We start from the raw sequence: 22,286 nt of genomic DNA on the forward strand, positions 1-22,286 counted from the left end.
TAACTTTTGCCACCTTTGTCTTCATAGACTCTCTAGTACTTGCACTTCCACAATCTCCTCTTCCTCTTCAATTCACTTGTGGCCGCTTCAATCTCTCCACATCCACAACACAATTTAGCACTGCAAATGCAATGACACCTATGCTCCCACACCTTCATCACTTCTTTCGAGTCTTCACCACCACATCCGAAAACCTCTATGGATTGATGTTGCCCTATCCTCCTTGTAATCTACCCCAAAGAACAATGCCCTATTCTCCTTACATAGGCTCCTCAACAAGGTTAAATCGCAATGCTTTTCCACCTTCCTCCCTACAGGGATTAGCTTTTGCATTTTGTCCCAAGATGGCATCCACCTCATTCATAAACACATTCACTTTCCTCACCAATGTCAGTATTGATTACATCAACAATTCTACATCCCTATCATAAGTGATTGAGGGATATACTAGCTCAAGCCCCTCTAAGATACTCTACCTAAGGTGATGACACAACAATGTGATTAGCCGTATTCACCACTTAAAATCTCACCCTAGATATAAATTCGTTTTCAATTTTTTTTCAATTACATTGGCATTCGCATAAGATCTTGGGTCAAGTCCAACTAGACTTTGTTGGTGGTAATGGAAGGCCATTCCATCTATGGTTGAAATGGTTTCCCTCCCAGGGGATCCAATAGCCATATATCCGCTTATATCTTCTAATTAAGTCATAGATACAATCCTAAAGCAAACATACCAAAGTGATTAATAGAATGTTTTTCTATCAATAAACAAATATAACCAAAGTAATCCTTTTAGCTTGGACAAAATAAGTTCTACAAAATAAATGACTCCAACCTAATTATTTTGACTACGTATGGAAGGGTTAACATCCTCAATGATGTCCATTAGATCTATCGATGAAGCATCCTCCTTATTTAATGGCCTCCTTTCCTTCATGACCTTTTTAGGGGCTAATTTTTCGAGTTAATTTGGCAAAGCTATTGTGATGTTATGAAAAACAGAGAAAAGATTGATGGATTTTAGCACAACTTCTACATGAGCATATAGAAGAGAAAAAAAAACTTGGTGGATTTTATATGAGATTTTGCACAAGTATGGAGTGTTGAGATGCCAAGCTTTACATGAGCTGGCATCCACTATACACCTTGGTGATGTGATAAGACTTTACTCACAAGCACATTTCTCATTTGCAAGTTCACACTTAGTGACCACATGTACATATGTTTTAGTATTTTCATATTTATCCTTTATCACGTTATAAACTAAGTCTTTTGTGAGGAAAGTGAGCACGCACATGTGCTCTTGGTTTACTTTACCTCTCTCTACCCTCTTGTTTCTTTTCATGGTGGAGAGGGGAGGAAGAGTTATGCAAAACTCAATAAAGACTCCATAAGACAGTTGAAAAGAGGACATAAACTGAGAGAGATGGTTTGTTGTCTAGGCTTCATTCGCATAGTTTAGTGTCTTTTTCTAAAAGAATTGTGTCTTTGAGGCTCACTCACCATGGGTTCTTTATATAGACAAGGAGGAGGGTTTATGTTCAACTTGAAGTAAGCCGTTTTGAACCCCTTTTGAGAGCTTTAGCTCAAAGTAGGGACTACACACTTTTTACCAAAAAAGAGAGATTTGTTTAAAAAAAGTAAAAGCTTACCCATATGCATGTGCAAGGTGCAACCAAAAGGTCCTATACAAACACTAGACAGCTTCAAATGGCCATAACCTTTGATTTGAAACTTGGCATTCAAATTTGATTAAAGCGTAGTAATTGAGGCAACAACCTCTACAATTTTATTAGTTCATGAATCCTATCAAGTGGTTGAGTAATTCTGGATTAATCTCCATGGTTTGCCAACATGAATCCCTACCACTATATGCAAAGAAATCAATACGAACAGGGTCTTAAAAATCTTAAACGAACCTTGCTCATGTGCAACAATACTTGCAGCATCCTCAATAACTTTTATTAAGATATCTTTTTACTATTACATGTTGTCCAAAGTAGCAAGATGGATATATTCCATCCACTCCCCCCTTGAAAAAAATCGAGATGCCCTCAACTTGGCAAAAGCTAGGGATACATTCTCAAAAGTGATTCAGTATGCTTGTAACATTATTGCTAAGGTAATTACAAAGATAATATTCCAATATATATTGGTCGGATAATAAAATTGACCAATTATTGATAAGACAAGGGCTTAGGTTATGATGATGATGTAAGCTTGTGGTCTTGCTGCATAGTTGTACCGTGTCGGCCAACTACATGGAGCATCATGAGAATCTTCAAAATTGGAAGTTCCTTTATAGTTGGGACCTTTCAGCCTGAAGTGGTCGAGCCCATTGCAGTTTTAGCACCTTCTTTTTGAAGATTCTACCTTGAAGTGTACTACTTCATCTAAAATGTAGCACCGGTGATTCCCTTGAGCTTTGGCTATCCTGTACGCATGACCATGTTGTGGGTTAGGTCTTCTTGTACCATAGTAATTTTCATGTGGTCTTGGAATGTAAGAGTTCCCAAGATATTTGTTAATCGCCTAATCCAACAAGGGCTTAGGTCATATTAGGGCATTCTTCTAAAGTGAGTGGCCTCATTGATTCCAAGGGTGGTTATGCCAAACCTTGCAATCTCTTGGGTAATGGACATTTGTGGAGCATACGTTCAAAGAGTGATTGACCTCGAACAACACTCCTCTAGGTTAGGCCAAGTAAGAGTTCACTCACCTAATCTACCAATGATTGTTGACCTAATCCAAAGCTCAAGAGGCTTATCATCTCGAAGTACAGAGTGTGTAGAGCGACGGCACAGACTTGAGCATCACCGGGCATGATACGCCTTGCCAATGGCTGTCCAAGATTCCACTACCAAACATGCGTCTAGAAGATGGTGCACACGCATCTCCCCTTGTTGGGCTCTGCTCTGGTTGTTGGGTCCGCCAACCTCTTTTCCATGAGGTCCGCAACCATGTTCCTGATATTCTGCAGTCACTATCCCTTCGTAAAAGGTTTCTCATGGCCTCAATTCTTTCACCCCTACTACATCTTCACAGATATGCTGATGCTCCTCAAGTGTATCTTTTCAAGCACATTCGTACATAGACCATGGCTTGAAGTTAACCAACTGCAATTTCCTCTGATGCTTTCAACTGTAAGATCTTTGTACAAGTAATGCACACCAAATATGCATCATATATCGTAGTTCAGTAACTGGAGTAGAGCATACACAACTACAACACATGCTTGCACAAGTGTGATCAATTAAGCATTAGCCTATGGTGATGTACCCAGTTCAAAAATGATACTGGTAAGATAACACTTTTATGGCAAGCACTACACTATTCAAAATTCTAGATGTGGATCAAGAGGATGATTTTGCTTGCTCTAGTGGTTAACATTATGTTTGAATCATCATCTCATCGAATGGCAAGAATTCAGAACTTATCGTTCCGTTCGTCCTGAAGTTTTTCTAGATTTTTGACAAGGCCATACAAATGACCTCCAAAATTTGTAATGTTTTCGAATCACTTCATGCAATAAGTATGGTCCATAGCTAAGCCATTGAACTTATTACTATGTTAATCATTTGCGAGATTTAAATAGTTAATAATTATGGTATGCCATACTGTGGTGTCAAGATTGAATTAATTGATTCTTTTAAATGGACCATACCACCTAAGGGGTTTAAATTTCCTGTATCCAGCCACTATGGTATGCTGCAACATTCTCCCAACAATCTAGGCATTACGTAATTTCAAATCCCCAATAACACTGCCGAAGGATGCAAAAACCAAAAAAATGAGGTTGCTGACATGTAGATTACCAACAAAAACTACTGTTTGGTCATTTATGGAGTGTACGATTATAAGAGCATTTTTTTGTTCAAGGGAGGACATGTCATGTCAGTCCCCCTAATTTTCAACCCATAATTTTTATCAGTTTCTTTCTCTCTTTAATCTGAACTTGTCAGAAGTTTAAACTGAAACCTATATGAGACACAAAAGAACCTTCAAAGCATTGAGGCAGCACTTCTCTTGCTTCAGCAGGCAGCCACATGACATGCACATGGTTCTGATATGGTAAAACTCTTTGTACTTCAAATTTTCAATTATCCTTCACTAGTAGAGCCACAACGCTCGCAGGTGGTACATATCCATGCACACACATACATATGTATTTATGTATACACATGGCACATATATGCATATATGTGTATATCTGTTCTCACTGCATACGTAACACACATGGTTGTTTGTTTTTTTTTTAATACTGCATCCAATAACAATAATGGATTTACTGACAGGAGCATGCATGCTCCCACATAAGCAGAATGCCTTGAATTTCTGTCCATCTTGCAAAACCAAAAGACCTCTGCCTTTAAGCTGATGAGAGAGAGGTTTGAGCATGAAAACTTCATTTTCAGGAACTGTGGCTTGTACCAGCTTTTCGTGGCAGAAGGAGCACACTACTACATTGCAAACAGATCACATGAATAACCATGGTAAAAAGGCTAATACCAAGACTAACCTGTGTGAACCAGGCTTTTTCCATAAATAGCCAAATGTACAACCTTGGTTCAAAACACAAAGAATGATCTTTCATGCACTCAAACGTAGACAAGCTCTCACAAGAACTGTGCCAAAAATCCACAAATCAAGAAAATTTCCATCATGCAGACTCGTGCAATAAGAATTATTACAAATCAAGCCAATGCCTGCTCAAACACTTTCACCAGCCCTCAAGGAAGTCTTCAACAACCTTCATAGGGTAAGGTTTGGCAAGGATGATTTACAGGTAGTGGTCATCCATAAGCAAGCCTGAGTTCTTCTGCCGTGCCATATTACTGTTTGTTCATGTGATCCAGCAAGGTTGATGCTTTTCGACGTGCCCTTGTAGTCCCATTCTTAACCAGCTTAGTTAACGGCCCATGAGCTCCACTTTGTCGAATAAGAGATATCTGGTCAGGGTCATGCATGCATAAGGCCACCAGAACGGCTACTGCATTTTCCTTGTTCCTAGGTGAACCAGCCTTGATAAGCTCCAATAAAACAGGGACAGCATTTGCCTGTCCAATAGCAGCCCTCCCTTCTTGATGTGTAGCAAGGATTGCAAGAATTGCCAGAGACTCATCAACCATCTCAGACGAGGGATCCTCCAGAAGTTGCATCAAAGGTGGGACAATTAGAGCCCTTACTGCTCTTGCTTTGTTCCCCTGATATATTGATAAATTGAAGAGAGCTGTGGCTGCATCTTTCTTTCCTCTCAAAGAACCGTAACATAGCAGATGAACCAAAGCCGGTATTGCACCTGATGCACCAATGGTGACCTTATTTTCATCAACAACAGAAAGACTAAACAATGTAGCAGCAGCATTTTCTCTAGCTTCCATGCTGCCAGTTTTTAAAACCTCCACGATTGGCTCAATCGCACCAGATGCAACAATTGCACCCTTGTTTCCTTCATGTATTGATAAATTCAAAAGTGCAGTTACAGCGTGTTCTTGTGTCCGTCTATCGGGACAGGAAAGAAGCCCAACGAGAAGGGGGATAGCACCAGCCTCAGCAATACAAACACGATTCTCTGCACTTCTCTTGGCTAAAAAGCGCAATTCTCCAGCTGCAGCTCGCTGCATCTCAGGCTGACCGTGTGATAACTTTTGTAGCAAAACCTTAATTGCCTGTCGATCACCTGAAGAGCTCTGTATATCAACCAATAGAGTTAGAGCTAGCAAATTCTAACACAGAAACTAACTGCAAATTGAAATTTGTCCAAATGAAACACAACAAAGTTATATCCTTTTGAAATAACCACAAATTTGGAACGGATATGTTATTTGTGTTCAAATAATTGCTGTTTCACACTGCTGACACATGTGTACAATTCATCTGTTAATTTTCATTCTCAAGTGCAGGGTCTGATTTCGTTCTCAACCACTAGTTACTAAATATGTTTTTCCTTGTTTCTTTTTTTGGAGGCAGGGTTCCCTCACTGGCAGAAAACTTGTTCCACAAACATCAGAGACTGCCAGTTCTGCATCTGAAACCCCTGTGGAAGTACAGAGGCTGAGTGCACAAGCAATGCTGCCCCATAAGGAGCCAGTAGTACAGGTGAACTCATCAAAATGGTAAATCTCATTAGACACACGCAAAATTCACAAAGAAAAGATTCATCTGATTATATAGAATCTCTGTAAAAAAAGTGAAGCACACCAGCTTTGGTGGTTGAGATCTCAAAATCTCCAGAAGGCAAGTACCAAGAGCCACTCTACTTGGTATAATGCCACTTAGGGCTCCCTTTCTAAGTTGGAAGGGACCTGTGAGTGGCCCCACCAGAATACAGCTTCGTCATGTCATAGCTGTTGATCTCAGAAACATGTTGCATGCTCTCTCTCACTTCTAAGGATGTAAATTGTCTGTAGCCAGACAAAAGACAAAATGGAACCAGACCCCTTCCAAGACTCTATGGCCCCCTCCACCCATATCTGCACAGCTATGATGCTTGCCCATTCACTCCCTTCTAAGGATGTAAATGGTCTAGACCGAAACCAAAGCCAAATGGAACCAGAGCCCTTCCAAGTCTCTCTCGCCCCCTTCCACCCATATCTGCACAGCTATGATGCTTGCCCACACCTCGATCTCTCTCTCTGCGCTGCTCCCCCATCTGTACAGATCTCAACTGCCAAGAAGCAAAGCCTGACCTACTGGCAATCTGGTACGCAGCACCTCTGTTGCCTTAAGACTTTTGATGCGGGAATTAGAAAAAGCCAACAAATTAAACCGCAAATTATGTTAACCGAAGCATGTAACAACCTCTAAAGCCACTCCCCATATTGCCTAGGCTGACTGAACTCTCCATGGGCAGTGCTAGCTGGTCTCCATGGCCATCTCACAAGCAAAAACAGTAAATCTTGTCCTTGGACACGAACAAGCCAACTCCCAATGGGAAAACCATCATGGATCATATGAGGCCACCAAAGGCTCCATAAACTACTCCCAAATCCTCCCCTGAATCTCCTGACAAAAACTCCTACAGTGCCGCTCTTCACTAGAGATACCATTCTCAATATATGCATCAGTCAATCCTAGCTACTCTGCTAGGTCCTACTGATCGCCATGTCCCACGTCATTTGCACATGGAGGAGCCAAGAGCTCCATGGCAAATCACTTGCATCATTTTCATCTCAATGAAAAGAGTTGAGGCCTAGAAGACACATGTTCAGCAGACATAAAATTGTCTTGCGTAGGACTTGAAGACCCATCAAGTTCGTTGCATTCCTACTTTTACATGTACTATAGAACACCAAACACCGGCCATGTCAAAATGATCATATCTACGAGGCCTGGGAGAACCCCTCTTGATGGGGGGTGTAACAACTAGATGGGAGAGAGCACTGTGCAGCAGGATAATGGGGCACACACAGCATGTAGGCCATTGAATATTGACCTAGGTGTGAAGTAGTGATACTCGAGTCCTAGATACACTAGGGGGTAATAAATGTCATAAATAACAGTTTAAACAGCACTAATCAGCCCCAAACATGGAATAAAGGGCATCAACGTGGAGCCAATGAGATGGCCTACATTGGGCAGTGAGAAATGGTTAGGTTTGAGGGGAAGAACACAAAATGTGTATGGCAAACACTGTGACACAGAACTCAAAAACATAGAAAGTGAATAAAATGATTAATCATGTCCGATGATAACACAATGAAGGAGCCTCAGGGTTCCTTGTCTTTGGGACCCATACGAGGTGAGCAGAGTCGAATTGATGACACTGATCAAAACTCAAGATGATTGTGGTTTCTTGACTGACCAAGCAGCAGCACCTGTAAAGGGATCTACATTATAAAGGGAGTGAAATGCAATCCTTTGGGCAGAGAGGTCTCAACAACAATGATGATGGCTGCTCCAGATGTAAACTGCAATTTGATGATGAAGGGCAGCAGCAGTTGATGGATGTGGACTCCAACAGCCAGGATGCTGACGAAGATGACCTCTAATATGCAGGCGAAGATGGCTGATGATCAAGCCTGCCATATATGCTCAAAGCAAAGTTCTTGATGAATAGAATCTCTCCAAATGATGTCAGCTGAAGGCAGAATGAAGTTGCCTGCTGTGGGTGAGAAGAATGCTGCAAAGCACAACAGTTATAACCTCCAAAATGAATTCACCAGCTGCAATAGATGATGCCTGATGAGTGTGCAGGTCAACCACAGTAAAACACAGCAGAATGCACGGGCTGAGTGCAGAATAACGGGCCACCAGCTGCTGTAATGAAGCCACCATGCTCTGGGACTGATCACCAGGCTGAGAGAAGGTTGTCAGGCAACTGGGCAGACTGCAGGAGACTAACACACAGCAGTAACAGCAGAGGAAACCTGTTCGCCAGTAGATTGGAGAGGAGAGACACTGATCTGAACAAAGAATGAGAGTGTGCAGGGGAGAGACTGTGAGGAGAGACCATAATGCCTACAACGTAACCTATTTATGGGGGATTTTTGTGCCCTTGTCCTACCATGTGAAATAAATGTCAATAAATACAAATAAAGTCTTTTTGGGGCTGTTAATGAAGACCAAAATTAGGAATCAATGGACCGCATTTAAGTGCTAATGCATGTGTTTCTTTTGGTTGGTCAAGAGTCGACACTCCTTGTAACAATGGGCACCCAACTAAGAAATAAAAGTGGGCACCCAACTAAGAAATAAAAGCTAAGGGCCATACAGCAGAGCCCAAACCGTAATTTAGCATCCTCACCTTCTTCACACAATACAAATGATCTTCAATTGGAACGGGAACCTCACACTGGCTAGATCTATATAAGTCAATAAGCCTGCTCTGCAAAATCCCAAAGAAAGAATTAACGTGGTGTCAGGCTATGGGAGCGCCTCTCAAGGGCCTGCTTCAGCTCCCACTGTGCCCTATTGGACCCACTCTATCATCCCTTAGAGGTATAGCAAAATAAGCCCCCATGACCAGGACTTACACAGACCTACATATTGAAACATCAAGGCTTTCAACCAATAACTCAGGTCACTTAAAGCAGTCACAGTAAAGAACATACAGCCCTCCATATAGCAAGATCTTTTCCACACTGTTCAAGTCAATGCATGCTGTGTTGCCTTTTGACAGGATTTTTCTTTTTAAAGAAAGACAATTAAATTCAAGTCCGAACTGTTGACAGGAATAATTCTTCTTAAAGAAAGTCAATGGCTTACCTTTTTAGGCAGTACTATTCCATGAGTCTCACACCACTGAGCAATGAGGCTCTTCAGTACATAATTGGGCGTCAAGATCAAATGTGGCAGAACTTGTTGAGTTTTTGGGCAAGTCTTATTCCCAGCATCAATCCGCTTCTGAATGCAAGCTCGCTCATATGTCTTGAGTAAAAAAGAAGCCAACAGGATAAGTATACTCATATAGAGTTTGAAGAATTATTCATTAAAAATGCCATGTCAGCCCTATTTCCAGCCCACCAGAAAAACCCCCTTACAAAAAAGAACAAGTTAGAAGGAAGCTTTCCTTGCTCCCTCCCTCAAGACATAAAAAGACCAGAAAATGAACTTTTCTCCTATTGGAGAACAAGGGGGAGTACAAGCTTACCTGACCAGTTGCAACAATAACTGGATCCTTCATCAGCTCTAATGAAATAGGACAACGAAAATCATCTGGAATGAGAGGAGACCCTAATTTTTCTGACTGCAAAGTCTTCTCATTCTCAATGACATCAAGCAATGCATGGTCCTTCATTGCAAGGTCTTTAAGCCGTCTCAATAGTAAAGACATTTGTTCATATCTTTCATCGCTCACACCACATCTGCCAGAAAGATCACTTAATGCTTGCTGCTCCTGTTTTATTTCTGAAAAGGTCTTCAACTGAAGCTTTTCAGCCAGCCTCTCCAAGCCTTCACCGACGGCTGCTTTGTCACTTTCTTGGGAAAGTACCATGGCAAGATCATTATAAAGATCTATATCTTGGGCATCAGCACTTCCTTTTGCCCTTTTCAGCTGGGCATGCACGAGCTCAACCTATAGGTGGGATAGCAGCAGTATCTTTAGCTAGTTAGTATGGAAACCTAAAGTACATGTAAGGATATAAAACAGTTCTAGATAGATATCACAGAGTACCTGTTGTAATTTCATTTGATATTTAGAGAACTAAATTTCAGCAGTATTATCACAACACAGTGGATCAATGAAGACTAATGCACCTGCTCTCGAACTTCATCTGATATGTCCAGGATATCATATGGCACAATATCCAATGTTTGCTCCAACTCTGCTGTCACCAATAGGAACCGAGCGACCACAGCTTCTCTTTCAAAAACCTGCATGATTCAGCAACACAATTAAAATATAAACCAAAAATTAGCCACCATTTCCCTAGCCAGTACCTACGGCAACCCAATAAATGCAGAACACAAACACAAGGCATCTGAGTCATTGCCAACGACCATAAGTTCTATCACTTAGTAGAAGGAAACCGATGGCAACAAAATCACCTCCTATGGATACTGATTGACTGTAGTATGGTCTTTGTAGCAGGTATAGTCTGAAGAGGTCATCTCTTGCTAGTGGGCCCTATTAAAGAGTGGAGGGAAAATGAGGAGCTTTTTCCACTTTCAGCATTCTGGACATTTTTGCAGTGTCACTTTGGGCCTCATTATGTTGCTGTTAGCAGTCATGTGTCTTACACAATCATCTCCTACCTAAGAGCCTCATTCAGAGTCAAACGAGGATGTTTTGACAGAGGAGACAGCTCTATTTAGAGCATGCATTTCTTTTTTAGTCGGTTTTAGGTTAACACTAGATGATCCAGTTTCCAGCCTTGCATTTCTTTTTCACCATCTGCAGGGACATGAGGAGCTCTAACACTTAATCTGACATGTATTTTGATGGAGGAGGCAGCTCTGTTTAGAGCATGCATTTCTTTTTTCGTCAGTTTTTAAGTGTGTTCACAATAGATGAACACCAACCTTGCATTTCTTTTTCAGTGGCTGCAAGGTGTATTTACACCACAATTATGAGGCATTATTGGCGACTGCATATTTTATTGATTTGTGACAAGTCAGCCAAATTTTGACCATGCCTAATCAGCAGAGTCAGCCAACTTTTTCCTTTTTTGGCTCTATATAGCCATCAGCTACTGGCTGGTCTTCATTCTGCTCTTCACGCTTCAGCATACTCCAACAATCAAGGACACTCCTCCATCTTGCAATGCTGCCATTTGTCATCAGCCTGATCCAGTGCCATCATTGACGCTTTGGGCTGCATTCAATGACTGATCAATCCACCTTTTGAATTCAACTTTCATTCAAATTTAGTGCAGGTTTTCTTCTTCCATTCTCTTCTTTCATTGCAATCATTCTCTTCCCTTCTCTCTCTATGTTTGTGTTCCGCTTCCATTGCACACTCTCACATGGTATCATCGCCAAAGTGAGGACTCAAGCATTGGGTGACATTGGCAAAGTTGTACAAAGTTATGCCATACAAGTACCTATTGATACTTGGTGTCAATTTGGATCTAATTAATGTTGGGATCATTAAATGTCCCATGGGGGTTAGCACATTAAGTGTGAATGGGCACTAATCAGTTCTTGTGCAGAGTCAAATGGATAATTAACTAATTCTAAAAATTAAATAATTAATGCCAGAAATTAAGATTAGAAGTCTGCCAATTGTCAAAATTTCCCGTGCAAACTGGAAGAGAGCTGTTTGGGGGCTGAGGGAAATTCCAGCCATCCTAACCTGTGTGGAGGCTGAGAGAGACAGAGACAGTGCTGCTACAACAAGCACCAACAGTCCCAACACCAACAGTCACAAGACATTTCTTGCCAGTCTTGAGGTAATTCCATCAGGAGGCCAAGGAGTAGCAGGCGACTACTTGGCAGCTGGCCTCTCCAAAGCAGGGCAACAACCTGTCAAAAATGGATGCAGCAATGGAAGCATGAAAGAACGCTGAAATAGACAGTTGAACACAAGATAGAAGACAAAGAAAAGACAAAACATAAGAACACTGTAAAAAGAGAGCTCAGAGATGTGTGTAGGAAATGGAATCCATATACCAAACACAAAAATTGTCGCATACAACAATGAGCCACTCGTGTGGACACTGGCACCGGCTCCCTCTCCACAAGGCATGCATTGGATCTGCAAGTGATGAATGAATGAATGAGGAGCCTGAATAGATAGGACAAAACAATGCCAAGAAAGTGATCAGGTCAGCCAGCATTTAATGTTGGTTGGCCAACATAAAATGCTAAAATAATCACCTCAATGATTGCTAAAAAATACCTAGATAACTCAATAATGCCTAGCACATCCCAAACTCACATGTGAGTTGACTAGACTAGACTACTAACACCCTCTCTCAAATGGTACAATGATAATGACTCATCATTGTCCATACAACTATGGAAGAGAACTCCTAAGTGTCAATGCCGATTGTACCAAAACCTGAAAATAGAGAAGAATCATAGCAACTCTCTATGTCTATCATCAATGCCTCACTTTAGCATACATGACCATCTTGTCAAAAATGCCTCTGAGTGTACGTGAACATAGATTTTCCACCTTGGCCAAGACTGCCAAAGCCCTTCCCATGATCCAAAGAATATGACCCCTTGCACAACTTGGCCTTGGCCTTGTGTCATGAGGACATGTATTTTTGAAACTTCACTTAACATATGGATTAATTTTTAATCACACGATTAAGTAAATGTTGCACATGTGAGTGTAACTGGGGTTAAAGTAAATTTATGAGCACGGAACCCAAAGAAATCACAGGATGTCAAAGGCAAAAGTTGCTATAAGTTATCCCGCACAAGTACTTGGTGGCATCTAGTGCCAGTTGTTGGCCTAGGTAATCCATTTGGCTAGGTAATCCTAGTTGGTAACACTAGAGAAGTGACGTTTAATGATACCTAACACCAATCTAATGGTCAAAAAATAGCGCAGAGACACTCGAGAATGGAAGTTGCCTAGCCAATTTAATTATTGGCCAATCAATTTATTTTTTCAAGACATAGAAATAATTATTAAATTAATTTTCAATACTTAAAAGGCTGAAAAGTAATATTTGATTATGAAAAATGCTGGAAAAACCATTTGGGAAGTCTGCCACTTGTCAAAAATGCCCATACAAGACTAAAAAACGTTTTTAGAGGCTGGAGAGAGGCATTTTTATAAATTCAGCTTGCAAGAGAGAGGGAGGGGAGGCTACTAGTCAGATTTGCAACCATTAGAGGACGTTCTGAGGCAGCCAAGGGCAAAAGAAGACCAATCAACAGTAGGCAACAGCATCTACAGGCTGTTGAGACGGGGCAACAGCAATAAATAACTGATTTTCTTCAGTTCTCTCTCTCTACAGCTTTCCCTCTCATCTCCCAGCCATTTTACAGCCTTGCTCCAAAGATCTCGACATTTGGACCCTTGGAGGCTGAGAAAATTCAGATTTCTCTGCTGTAAACCCTAATCTGCAGCATAAATTAGGGTTTAGCAACAGCCTTGTGAAGCGTGCCAAAAATTTGAAGCTCCAAGACTTGGATCCAACAAGGCTGAAGATGAATTTCAGCTGAATTCAGGTGGAGGACTAGGCAGCCATTGAATTTGGGGCATTTCCATCATCTATGAAGTGGGTGAAGGCCAATTGAATGCCCGAATCAAGGGGCAAAATAGATTAAAGACTTGTTGGTCACTTTGGACAACAAGGGGAGTTGAAATACCGAAAGGGATTGGGAGAATCCCATTGTAAATCAACTTTTGGGCGCAAATTTTGGGGCCAATCGGATATGCATTGTCCAAGATCAATAGGTAAATTTGAATTTTCAGATTTACATTTATTGTTTGCTGCTGTAATTAAGATGTAATCAAGGATTTACCACCCTATCCTAGGAGGAAGGCTGGTTTCACCTTGGCCAAAGGATCCAAGCCAAAGTCAAAGAAGGTAGATGACTTGGCAAAGGAGTTTGTATCTTGTTTCTTCTTCTCCTCCTTCCCCGAAGCCGCTGACTCTTTACAATCCTTACGCAAATGTGCCTTCTTACCATAGCTAGCACAAAGTAAGAAATAACTCAATAGTATCCTTCGGCTTAAACTTCATCTACTAGAGCTGACCATAAAGGATAATTGCATACAAAGTCAAGAAAGCTTCGTACAACATCTAGAGCTTCGCCCATATTGCTAAAGCAGTCCTACAAGAGGTGATCACCGCCAAAACAACTTTAGAGATACAGCAAAGAAGAGCAAAATACGCAAGGGATCATCGATATCCCATATGAGTATAGCTTCTTCATAGCTGTCCTTATCAAAATCAACTAGAAGAGGAGTGGGACACTCAGGACGCTCAAAAGCTCCAAAACAATGTACCATAACCACTTCTGCACAAACCATGCTTTAATAACAACACGCCATGTTAGGTAATCAAGACCGTGTAATTTGTCATCAATAGAAGGGCAAGGGAAAGCCATGCGGAGAGGATAGAAAGAGAAATAAAGGAAAGAAGGGGAGGAGCGAGAGAGTACAACCAAAGCATAGCACAAACTGCATTGACTAAAGTTCACCCGCAATGTAGGATAAGTTGTCTTACACTTATCGTGTTCCTCCTAAGTTCTAGTGTGAACGCTCCCTTATCCACATGCACTTTTTACCTTCTAGCTAGAGATGGGGTTTTTTTCCTATGTGAATACCCGTCAATGGGTGTGGTACTTAGTACCTTAAGGATTGTGCTTTCAGATCATTCTCACATAGTGGATGTTACCTTCCAGCATTCTCTTCTCTCTTATTGTTCACTTATTCACACTGCTCTATCGAGCACAAATTTTGGGAACTTATTATCAAACCTCAATTTCACCCTAATTTTTTCAAGGATTTTGGGACTTCTGCCCAAAAATCCCGAATCTCACTAAAATTTTGGGGATTTTTCATTCCATGATCAAAAATTGCTCGATTTAACATCAAAATTTGGGACTTTTTACATTTGAGCTCAAACTTCACCAAATTTTACAAATTAAATTTGGGGATTTTGTTCAATTTTTCCAAATTAATCAACATTGAGGCTGATTACACTATCTACATCGATATTTATACACATCAAAGCTCTTTCAGCTACAAATTCTTAATCAACGCCATCAATATTCCAAAAAATTGTAAGCTTTTTTGTCCCTTTTTTGCTTTATTTTTGTGTTGCCCCCGCATTTGTACTTTGGACAGCCATGGATCCAAATACCGGCAATTTCAACAAGCAATGGCAAGGCAAAATGATTTGCTCAACATGTTTGGGAACTCACACAAATTTGATGGGACTAATTATCCCAAATATAAAGCATGTACTTGTTGCCAAGCAGCTTTGGGGTTATGTATATGTTTCAAAAGTTAGGCATGCACGCCTAGTTACACAGAATGTTATATGTTCTTCTAGCTCATCCACTATCACTAATGGATCTTTTGCTCTAGCTGCTCCTACGCCTCCCATAATAGATCAATTGAGATGGGATGGGCGTAATGCCCAAGCTCATGCTTTGATTGCACTCTCATGCAAGAGACAAGTTATCCTCCATATTCGATCATGCATAACGGCCAAGGATGCTTGGGATAAGCTTGCTTCATTTTATCGAGTGTGCAATGAGACTCGTGTAAGCCTATTTGTATAAGCAACTTGAAATGGAGCACATGACAAAGGGTGATTCTGTGGATGCATACATTACACGTGCCAAGGACTTTACGGAGCAACTTGCTAATATTGATTAAATAATTCCCGAAGCCTCTCTTGTATCTATGGTCTTGGCTAGTCTACCTAATACCTATCAGAGTTTTGCCACTTCACTTCATTTACTTACCAAAGGAGATGCTAATGCATGCATATTTGATGCATTGGTATCACTATTGTTGCAAGAAGAGAAATCAAGACTGAATCGCTCTAACATAAGTATGGACAATCAAACATTTGCAACCAGCCATTGAAACAAAGGGAAGTCATGGCAGCCCTCAAACTCAAAGGGTAAAGGCAAAGCAACTTCTTCTATAGACTCTTCAAGCACCAAGGATGACAGTGCTAAGAAAAAGAGGTACAATTCTTGTATTAAAAAAAAGGAGCATGTTATTGAAAGAAGTGAGAAAGAGGATGGCAAGTGAAAAGAAGAAACAATCGGACATAAGTGTTGCTAAAAATTCAGCAAATGCAAAAGATGCAATCGCATATTCGACAAGCTTGTCTTATGCTCTTGTTGTGCATTGTTCAAATGATCCTTCATCATATGAGCATGATCTTTCAATTGCTAAAAACAGCAGCACATGGTATTTTGACAGTGGAGCTTTCAAGTACATAACATCATTTCGTGACTTGTTTGTATCATATACAAATGCACAAAAGGGAGGATCCGTTGTATATGCAAATAATGCTTCATATGCAATCCAACGCATTGGTCAAATTTCCATTATTGCAATGAATGGAAAAACTATCGTGCTTCAAAAGGTCTTATATGTGCCAAGCATAAAGAAAATTTTCCTTTCAGTATTAGCCATTACATGTGTTGGTTTTGTGGTTAAATTCCATAGGAATTGATGCAGTGTCTGTAACCAGCCTTCGTTCCATGGATGGGTGGTAAATCCCTGATTATAACTTAATTACATAGCAACTTTTGCCTTTGACATCCCGTGATTTCCTCAAGTCCCGAGCTCATAAATTTACTCTAACCCCAGTTAGACCTCACATACGCAGCATTTACTTAACCATGTGATTAAAAATTAATCCACATGTTAAGTGAGGTTTCAAAAATACATGTTCTCATGATAGTGTCTATGATTGTAGTGATGGGAATATCCTTTTGTCTCACTCGTACATTGTACAATGGACTCTATCAACTTGATTTATATGAGAGGAGAGCATAAGAGGATGCATTACAAGTTGATGCCACCAACATGGATGACACTAAGTTATGGCACACTCGGTTCTGTCATCTTAATTATGGCAGTTTGCTTCGCCTAAAAAGCAAAAATATGGTGCTCCATCTCCCTCCACTGAAAGTACCTATGCATAATGTACGTGAAAGTTGTATACTTGGCAAAATACATTGTGCTTTGTTTCCCAAATGTGTATCAAGTTCTTTGCACTTTAAAAACCTTGAGACAAAGATGAATGAGTTGATGGAAATGCAGACGGGTCTATGCGCATGTATCCATCAATGAACTACACCTTACACACCTCAATAAAATGGTATGGCTAAAAGAAAAAATCGCACTTTGATGGAAATGGCACATTGTATGATGTCACACAATAAGCTGTCCCCAAAGTTTTGGCTTGATATTATCATGTATGCAATGTACATGCTAAATCACAACCCAACTAAAGCATTGGCTGAATGTACACCTTATGAGGCTTGGAATGGCCGGAAACCAATGGTGTCACATTTCATGTCTTTGGTTATTTAACATATGCTTTGGTACCACAACCACGAAGACAAACTACAAGGCAAGGCTATCAAATGCATTTTTCTTGGTTATAGTGTAGAAAGTGAAAGGCACCACTTATACCACCCCTCCACCAACAAATTTTTTGTTAGTAAAGATGCGGTATTCACTCAACATGCTAGTCAACCCTTCATGGACTACAAGTATCAGCCCAATGTGGGGCCTATGAACATGATTGATAAGTTGTGGCTTTATTTCAGCAAAGTGCAACTGATTTTGGTCAATTTCAGGCACCTATTGAGGGTTTACAGCAACAAACACATGGTAAACAACGGCCTGATTTTCAGCACATTGATCAAGGCATTGCTGATTATGAAGTGGTCGATAAGAGAGCTGCTATTCAAAAAGCTAAAATAGTTCCTACATGGTTATCATTACAAGACAACAAACAATCCATGCCACTTCCCAATAGAGCTAGAGGAGCCACTCATTATGCATAGAGTAACTTGGTTGCGCAGGCACTTGTAGCTACTATAGACAATGAGAAACTTGTTTCTTTGCATGATGCTTTACAAAATGAACACTGGATGGCGACTATGCAATCTAAGATAAACTCTATTCATAGAAATGAAACATGAGAGTTGTATGACTTGCCTATTGGCAAGCGTGCTATAGGCACAAAGTGGATTTACAAATTAAAACACAGATCTAATGGCAACATTGACTGTTGCAAGGCACATCTTGTTGCCAAAGGGCATACCCAACAACATGGGATTGACTATGATGAGATGTTTGCACCCACTTCATGTATGACCACCATTTGCAATGTCATTGCTTTGGCTACTCCTTATGATTGGCATGTGCATCAATTGGATGTAAAGATTGCCTTTTTGAACAATGATCTTCATGAGGAGATTTATGTCACTCAACCTCCTAGCCTTTGTTCAAAAAGGGTCAAAAAGCAAATTGTACCGTTTACATAAGGCCCTCTAAAACCAACCTTCCTTCTTGGAGAGAGTAATGAAAACCTAATAAAGCACTTAATTACAACAATTAACAAATTCACAAAACTAAAATGCACATTTCATCATACAATCTTGGACATTTGACACCTTGTAGCCCTGAAACTCGCGCCCCTTTCGGTATTTCTTTATCTTATATTGCAATTGGATGAAGTACAATTGAGATTCCTTATTCTCCTCCAGTAATCCAAATGCCACTTACTGTCATAAATGATCAACAAGCCTTCTAATCAATTTGCCCCTTGATCTTCACCCAAGACTTGTCCAAACCTTGGCTGGCCAAATGCTACCCCAAATCGATTGAGATGGGCTGGCATCTGAAACCTTTGGCAATTCCTTGAATTCCAACTAGTGAATTCAGTCTTCAATGCCTCCAATTGCTAGCACAGGTCCTAAGGTGGTTGTTGTTAAACCCTAATTTTTTTGTAAATTAGGGTTTACAACAAAAATTCCACTGTTGCCCACCAAATCTGGCTGAGATCTCCTCTAATGGCTGAGATTTGTTGAGATTATCAAAGAATAGACTAGAGAAGATGAGAGAATGCTGTAGAGAGAGAGATAGAGACCTAAATTTCCATGCAGGAAACCCCAAAAAATGGTTGCTGCCCTATCAGAGATTGCCCCAAATGCTGTCACCTTCTGCCTAGGAGCCATCAGACGGCTATCACCTCCATTAAATGTTGGAGCCTACAACCCAAGGTGCCATTAATAATGTCGCCTACTCTTGGGAAGGTTTCTGGTTCTCACAACAGCAAAATGTGATCAATAGCATGTCTTCTCTCTTTCCCATAGCCTTCACGCATTGAATGAGCTTCTACAACCTCCAAATAGCCTTCTCCCTCATTGCATGGGATTTTTTGCCAAGTGGCAATCTTCTTTCTTTCCAACCATATTTCAACCCTTTTGACCCTGCCCAAAATTAGATGTGCCCATCCCCAATTTGATTGGCTAGGCCATTTGCAACCCCAAGTGGTCCCAAAACTTAATCGACTCTTGGACAAGCAAAATGCCTAGTCCCTAGCGTCACCACTGACCCTTATTGGCCAATTAATTATCCCACGGCCAAACCAACACCAACTGTCACCCAAAACTCAGTTGAATAACTTGTTGCAACTTTTGCCTTTGACATCCACTGTTGCCTTAGGATCCTTGGCCTATTACCATGAAATGTTTGCTATGTGCATCACATGTGCATCTCAATATTGCACATTCGCATATTATATTAATCAAATGTCTTAGCATAAGCAAAGCATCCAAAAATTCCACGTTCCATCCAAAAATTCCACGTTCTTGTGACACCCTCTATGGTTTAAAGCAAGCACCTAGGGCATGGTATGAGAACATACATGCATACTTGATTGCTCTTGGCTTCAATAATTCACGCATTAAAAGCACATTGTATGCCTACAAAGACACCCAAGTTGAAGACAAGAAGATGATGATGACCAGCCAACTAGGGGCTATAAATAGCCTAAATCCCTAAATGTTGACTAACATGCACTTGGGAGCCTAAATTATGGACCTATTACATTTAATACAGACACAATATGCTGATTTGCACTACAAGGCAGGAAAAAATCCTAGCAGGGATGGACAATGTCCGACAAGTGATGGTAGACTAGAAAATGCAGAAACTACTCAAGAAATACACACAAAAACCCAATCAAAGAAGAAAATGCACAAAAAGGCAATGAAAGGGATGCTCTAGAGTGAGCTAACTCCTCTGTTAAAACAAATGACAGACATATCAAAGCTCCTAAAGTCCTCGTCTGACTTAGACTAAGGCTCATAGGCAAGAGATGGCAATCATAACTAACAACAATCCCAACAATGAAAGCATGAAACTAGCCTCCAAAAGCCCAAAGGATAGTAGACCACATTTCAGCAAACACCTAATTTAGCTTAACAATAAATTCGCCAAGAAAAATCCACACACAATTGAAGCTAGAGTGCTCATATACCACACATGACGTCTATTGGCCCCTAAGGTTGGCGCCGCATTCAATATTTTTTTATCATTATTCAAAACTTGCACAAATCATATGTGACTTGCTATCACAAACCAACACTCTCTTGATACCGATGATTCCCATGTGCCTTGCTCTTGAATCATGCCAGACTCGTCTCCAACACAACGTCCTCACATGCTCTCACCAACCTTGACCAAATGTGCAACAATTCTGTCCGTTCACACTAATAAATGTGATGCATAAGACTACATGTTGTCTTTAGTCCAATTGACCACATAAGGCCTTCAAGGCAAAATCTATAAGGCAGCCCTTTTCTTTTCAACTTGCATCTAGTTATTTCCATAAGAGTACGCTTAGTGCGTTCTATCACTCTATTTTGGTGAGGAGTCGTCCTCACTCTAGATTGATGCGCAATGCCATGGTCTAACAAATAAGCCTTCGACATATACTCCCCTCCTCTATCTATACAAAGAGTTTGCACTTTCAAACCAGTTTTAGTTTCCACCCAAGTGTTTAAAATACATAAATAGATCCGATTTGGCCTTCAAGCCATATAACCAAATGACCCCTAAGAGCATGAGTCCACATGGAACCACATACATCACTTAGTACAAGCTATAATTTTTAAACATCACACATTGCATTGTCCTTCTTAAACGCGGCATCATCTTCCTCCACAAAGTTGGCTAAAGCATCACAATCGATCGTGCGAGTCACTAGTATCTCTTGGGCCCCATACTAGATTCCTTTTTCTTCTCTTTTGCAATCCTTTCCCTGCATTCATAAATGTAATGACCTCGCCTTTTGCAGTAGTGGCATTTTTCCTTCTTTGACCTATCTACATCATTGTTGCCCTTCTTTGAAGGCTGCCTAGCATTAGCTTTGGACTCATTTGCATTTGCATTTCTTTCCCTTTGCTATCGTATCTAGAAAGCATGACCAAATCACTTGAACATAGGGCCTTTGCTTCTCACCTTGTATCTAGTAATTTCCATAAGAGTATCGTTCTTGCATTCTACCACTCCATTCTGTTGAGAAGTCCTCCTCATTGTAGATTGATGTACAACGCCATGGTCTAACAAATAATACTTAGACATGCACTCCCCCCCTTTATCTATACAAAGAGTCTACACTTTCAAACCAGTTTCAATTTTCAATTCAACAACCAAATGTTTAAAATACATAAATAGATTTGATTTGCCCTTCAAGCCATATGCCGAAATGACCCCCAAAGAGCATGAGACCACATGGGATCACATACATCAATAAATATAAGCTATTATTTCCGAACATCACATACTCTCTTGGGCACCCATACTAGAGTTCTTTTTTTTCTCTTTTGCAATCCTTTTCCTACATTCATAAATATAATGACCTCACTTTTTGCAATCTTTTCATGCAAATTTTAAGGGTTCCAGGCCAACTTTAGAGTCCCAGGAGTTGGAAGAGGGCAAAACCTCCGTCAATTTTTGCCCCAACCCTCTTTCTCTCTCTTCTCCTGCAAGCTGCCATGGCTGCCAGCCCAAAGAAACCCCCAAAAATTTAACCTGAGGGTGCTCCCCGACATCAACCAGCCCCGGGACTCCTTCCCTGACCCCCCAAGCTTCTGATTAAGTGGTGGACTGGGGGGATTTGCTGCGCAGGAGGCCTGCAGGACAGCCCCGTAATTTTCGGCGCATTTTGCGTTGGCTGTCCTGCCCCTCCCCAGCCCTCTTGCCACTCCTCCTCTTGCTGCCCTCCCCTCCCTGCCACTCCAGGGCACTGATTCAGCACTTTGGCCTTCCCCCTTTGGCACTTTTGCTCCCGGAATCAACTCCCATGGTGGACAGCAGCTGGGACTGTTTGAGACAATTTGGGGCAGCCATGGATTCTTCTAACTGAAGCTCTCTCTGACCT

At 40.9% G+C, this 22,286-nt stretch overlaps 1 protein-coding gene across 1 annotated transcript in view; it reads right to left on the bottom strand.

Moving 5' to 3' along the window:
* Window positions 1-4,509: 4,509 nt before the first annotated feature.
* LOC148020386 (U-box domain-containing protein 13-like) overlaps window positions 4,510-22,286 on the bottom strand; it is a 30,821-nt gene continuing 13,044 nt past the window's right edge. Inside the window, exons 2-5 of the mRNA XM_087700677.1 lie at window positions 10,204-10,320; window positions 9,596-10,021; window positions 9,211-9,372; window positions 4,510-5,693 (exon numbers count right to left, since the gene is read on the bottom strand). Coding sequence (XP_087556803.1) covers window positions 4,836-5,693; window positions 9,211-9,372; window positions 9,596-10,021; window positions 10,204-10,320 — 1,563 coding nt within the window. The 3' untranslated portion in view covers window positions 4,510-4,835. The remainder of the gene's footprint in view (window positions 5,694-9,210; window positions 9,373-9,595; window positions 10,022-10,203; window positions 10,321-22,286) is intronic.

The sequence above is a fragment of the Lygodium microphyllum genome, chromosome 19, assembly GCF_053477565.2.
Source record: "Lygodium microphyllum isolate KBCC chromosome 19, Lygodium_microphyllum_v1.1.10, whole genome shotgun sequence".
NCBI classification, from domain to species: Eukaryota; Viridiplantae; Streptophyta; class Polypodiopsida; order Schizaeales; family Lygodiaceae; genus Lygodium; species Lygodium microphyllum.